General features: G+C 42.1%; 1 protein-coding gene across 1 annotated transcript in view; it reads right to left on the bottom strand.

Annotated features, from left to right (window-relative positions):
• Positions 1 to 2,900, bottom strand: part of LOC101856434 (protein FAM184A) — a gene marked incomplete at its 5' end in the record, with an annotated part of 30,862 nt that extends 27,962 nt beyond the window's left edge. The window contains 1 exon segment of the mRNA XM_005100382.3: positions 2,688 to 2,900. Coding sequence (XP_005100439.2) covers positions 2,688 to 2,900 — 213 coding nt within the window.
• Between the last annotated feature and the right edge of the window lie 121 nt (positions 2,901 to 3,021).

A 3,021-nucleotide genomic window follows, 5' to 3' on the forward strand; every position in this document is an offset into this window, starting at 1 on the left:
ATATATGTATACATATATATATACACACAAACACACATAAAACACACACGCACACACACAAAACACACACACACAAGCACACACACACATCACACGCACATAACTTGAAACAAATATAATACAGGGTGTCCAAAAAAGAGGACACGTTTAACCATTCAAAGGGCAATGGCTCTGCTACCTTTGTACCAATTTCAACAAAACTTTGAAGCAATAATATACAAATAGGCGGACATTTAAATTGTGAATGTTTTTAAAAAAATCAACCGATATTTTTTAAAAGTTCAAGTTTGTCGATCTTCATATTATTTACACACTTGACGTCCCCCATGGTTGAATTTTATTTGCTAGACGTTTTTCTGAGATTGACATGAGATGATGGGGTTATTGCCCTATAAGTGGGCCCTCTTTTTTGACACATGTTAAAAACGCCCCACTTTTCAAATGCACATTATGTTGATCAGATGTCGTGTTTGGTCAAACATTCACAATGTGAGACATTGCAGACCGTCAGGCAGTTTAAATAAACATTCTTTTGTCGGTTGTGTCATCTCTCATTTTGTAATGCACAAAACGTGCAAAACATAATTTTCTTTAGTTTTTTGTGGTTTCTTTTTGCAATATATCAACCAGATTAGCCCCAAACATCAACACTCAACTGTTGAGAGAAAAGACACACTTTTACTTCTTAACGAAGGTTTCAACACTCATGAGCGCAACTGCGCCATTTGGGATTCTCATCGCCGGTTAAGTCCAAAGCAAATGGAGGCACGCTTTAATGTTGATCAGCAGACTCTCGGAAGGCTGAATGAACGTTTCCAGAAAACTAACAGTGTCGCCGATCAACCAAGGACGGGGCAACCAGTCGGACAACGAGATCAGCATCTATATTGGCATTCGCCGCCTAAGAGATCGTTTTCTTCTTTCCACTTAACAGCCAGAGACCCCGTGGGACAAACCAGAGTGCAGGGAGTACACAAACTATCGGTCGGCCAATGTGCAACAAGTTTATAATGCATTAATCGCAGAATGGAATGGATTACTGCTGAATACCATTTCAAGTCTTACTCGATTAATGCAGTGTCGAATACTCGTCACGATCTCAGCACGAGGCGACAATTTTCATTAATGAACTTTTCAGGGATGGGGGAATGTTGAACTTTGTTTGACGTAAACTCATGAACACACGGAATAAACCACGTCTTTTGTTCTATATATGTTGGTAATGTGTCTTTACACCTCAGTGTAAACGCCAGCGTTGGACCCACCTATCTATTTCTTTCCAATCGCATTCCTTTAAGTCAGGCGTTTTTAATGGGGATGAGTATATATAAATACTATAACGTGTGTGTATGTGTGTGTGTGTGTGTGTGTGTGTGTGTGTGTACGTGAGTGTGTGCGCGCCCGCGCGTTTGTCTAAGTGTATGTCTGAGTGTGTGTGTGTGTGTGTGTGTGTGTGTATGTGTGTGTGCGTGAGGGGGTGTGTGTGTGTGCGTGCGTGTGTGTCTGTCTGTCTGTCTGTCTCTCTCTCTCTCTCTCTCTCTTTCTCTCTCTGTGTGTAAGTGTATGTGTTTGAGTGTGTGTGTGTGTGTGTGTGTGTGTGTGTGTGTGTGTGTGTGTGTGTGTGTTAGTGAGTGTGTGTGTAAAGGCAAGGGTTTGTTTGCGAAGGGTGACGGGAGAAGGCAGAGAAAAGTCGAAAACAAAAATGTTCAGAAAGAACGAACACAAATCCCTTTGTTTCTTTGTTTGTTGAGAGTGAATAGAGACGAATCCACCCAACAACGGTCGCAGAGATCAAGGAACGAGCAGGAAAGAAATACACGAACTTAAATTACGAATTAAAAAAAAAAATGAAATACTACACCACATGTTTCAACCCACGCACAAAACAAAACGTAACAAAAACTGAGGAAGCTAGACCAAGGCGAGAGATTCACACGTATCCCATCAACACTTTACAGCTAGAAGCTGGGAACATTCTGGAGGAAAAGGTGGGCAGGGAGTACAAAGACCAAGGAAAAAAAGCGGCGGGGGTGGAGGAAAACAGAGGGTAAAAGTACTTTAGGACCATTTCTTAACATAAATAAATAATTAAAGACGTCTTTCTGGCCTGATGTCATGGCCCGCATATGTGGCACCATAGAGAATGGAGGGCCCCAGATGTGCGTGGGTAGGTAAGTATCGTGCCGTCTAAAATTTGTGGCGCAGCTTATCCTCAAATATCTCTTTAACGCGTGAGCCAATGTCACCCATACTTTGCACAGCAGTTGGTATCCATTTGTCTTAACCTAATCGTATTTTTCCACAACAATAAGTGAGACTTGATTAAAAAACGTTTCTTTATATATCTACTCGTATATATAAAATACTACAAATCTCAGTCACGCGGAAAATGCAGTACTTCCCGCTTCTCATACACATTTTGTATACGCATATGGCCCACGTCGCATAACGTTTTACACCTTTTCCCGATCAAATATCAAAATACAGAGGTCAAATAATAGAAATATTGACCAAAATCTGGCTGTGCGATGAACTGTTGCACATAAAACCAACTTGTTTCGCTCGCTCATATAACCGTATGCAGTTGCCAGCGCCGTAAAACTCTTACTAAAACTCAAACTCAAACTCGAGAAGAGCAATCTTTAGAGAGCCTTTGTCTGAACCACAATTATACCCTCACGACTCACCAGTTTCTCTTGATCTTTCTGAGCTTCCAGCCTCTCAAGTTCCCCTGCGTGCATCTTCTCCATCGCAGCAATCTTGACAGCGTAGTCGTTGGCAGCCTCCAGCATCTCTTTGCTGAGTCGTGACTGCTCCCGCTCCAACTGGTGCTCCCACTTGGCCTTCTGCTCATCTCCCAGGGACTTGCTCTGCTCTAGGCTGGTCTGCAGCTCTTGGATCTGCATAAGACAGGTCGAGATGACAGATTCAGAATGACAAGCAGTTTTTTTCGAATTAGTCGGTTTAAATCAGAGTACAACGTTTCAGTCTGCAACGCATTTATTTACTCTTTTAACCCCC

The sequence above is a fragment of the Aplysia californica genome, unplaced genomic scaffold (genome assembly GCF_000002075.1).
Source record: "Aplysia californica isolate F4 #8 unplaced genomic scaffold, AplCal3.0 scaffold00245, whole genome shotgun sequence".
Taxonomy (NCBI): Eukaryota; Metazoa; Mollusca; class Gastropoda; order Aplysiida; family Aplysiidae; genus Aplysia; species Aplysia californica.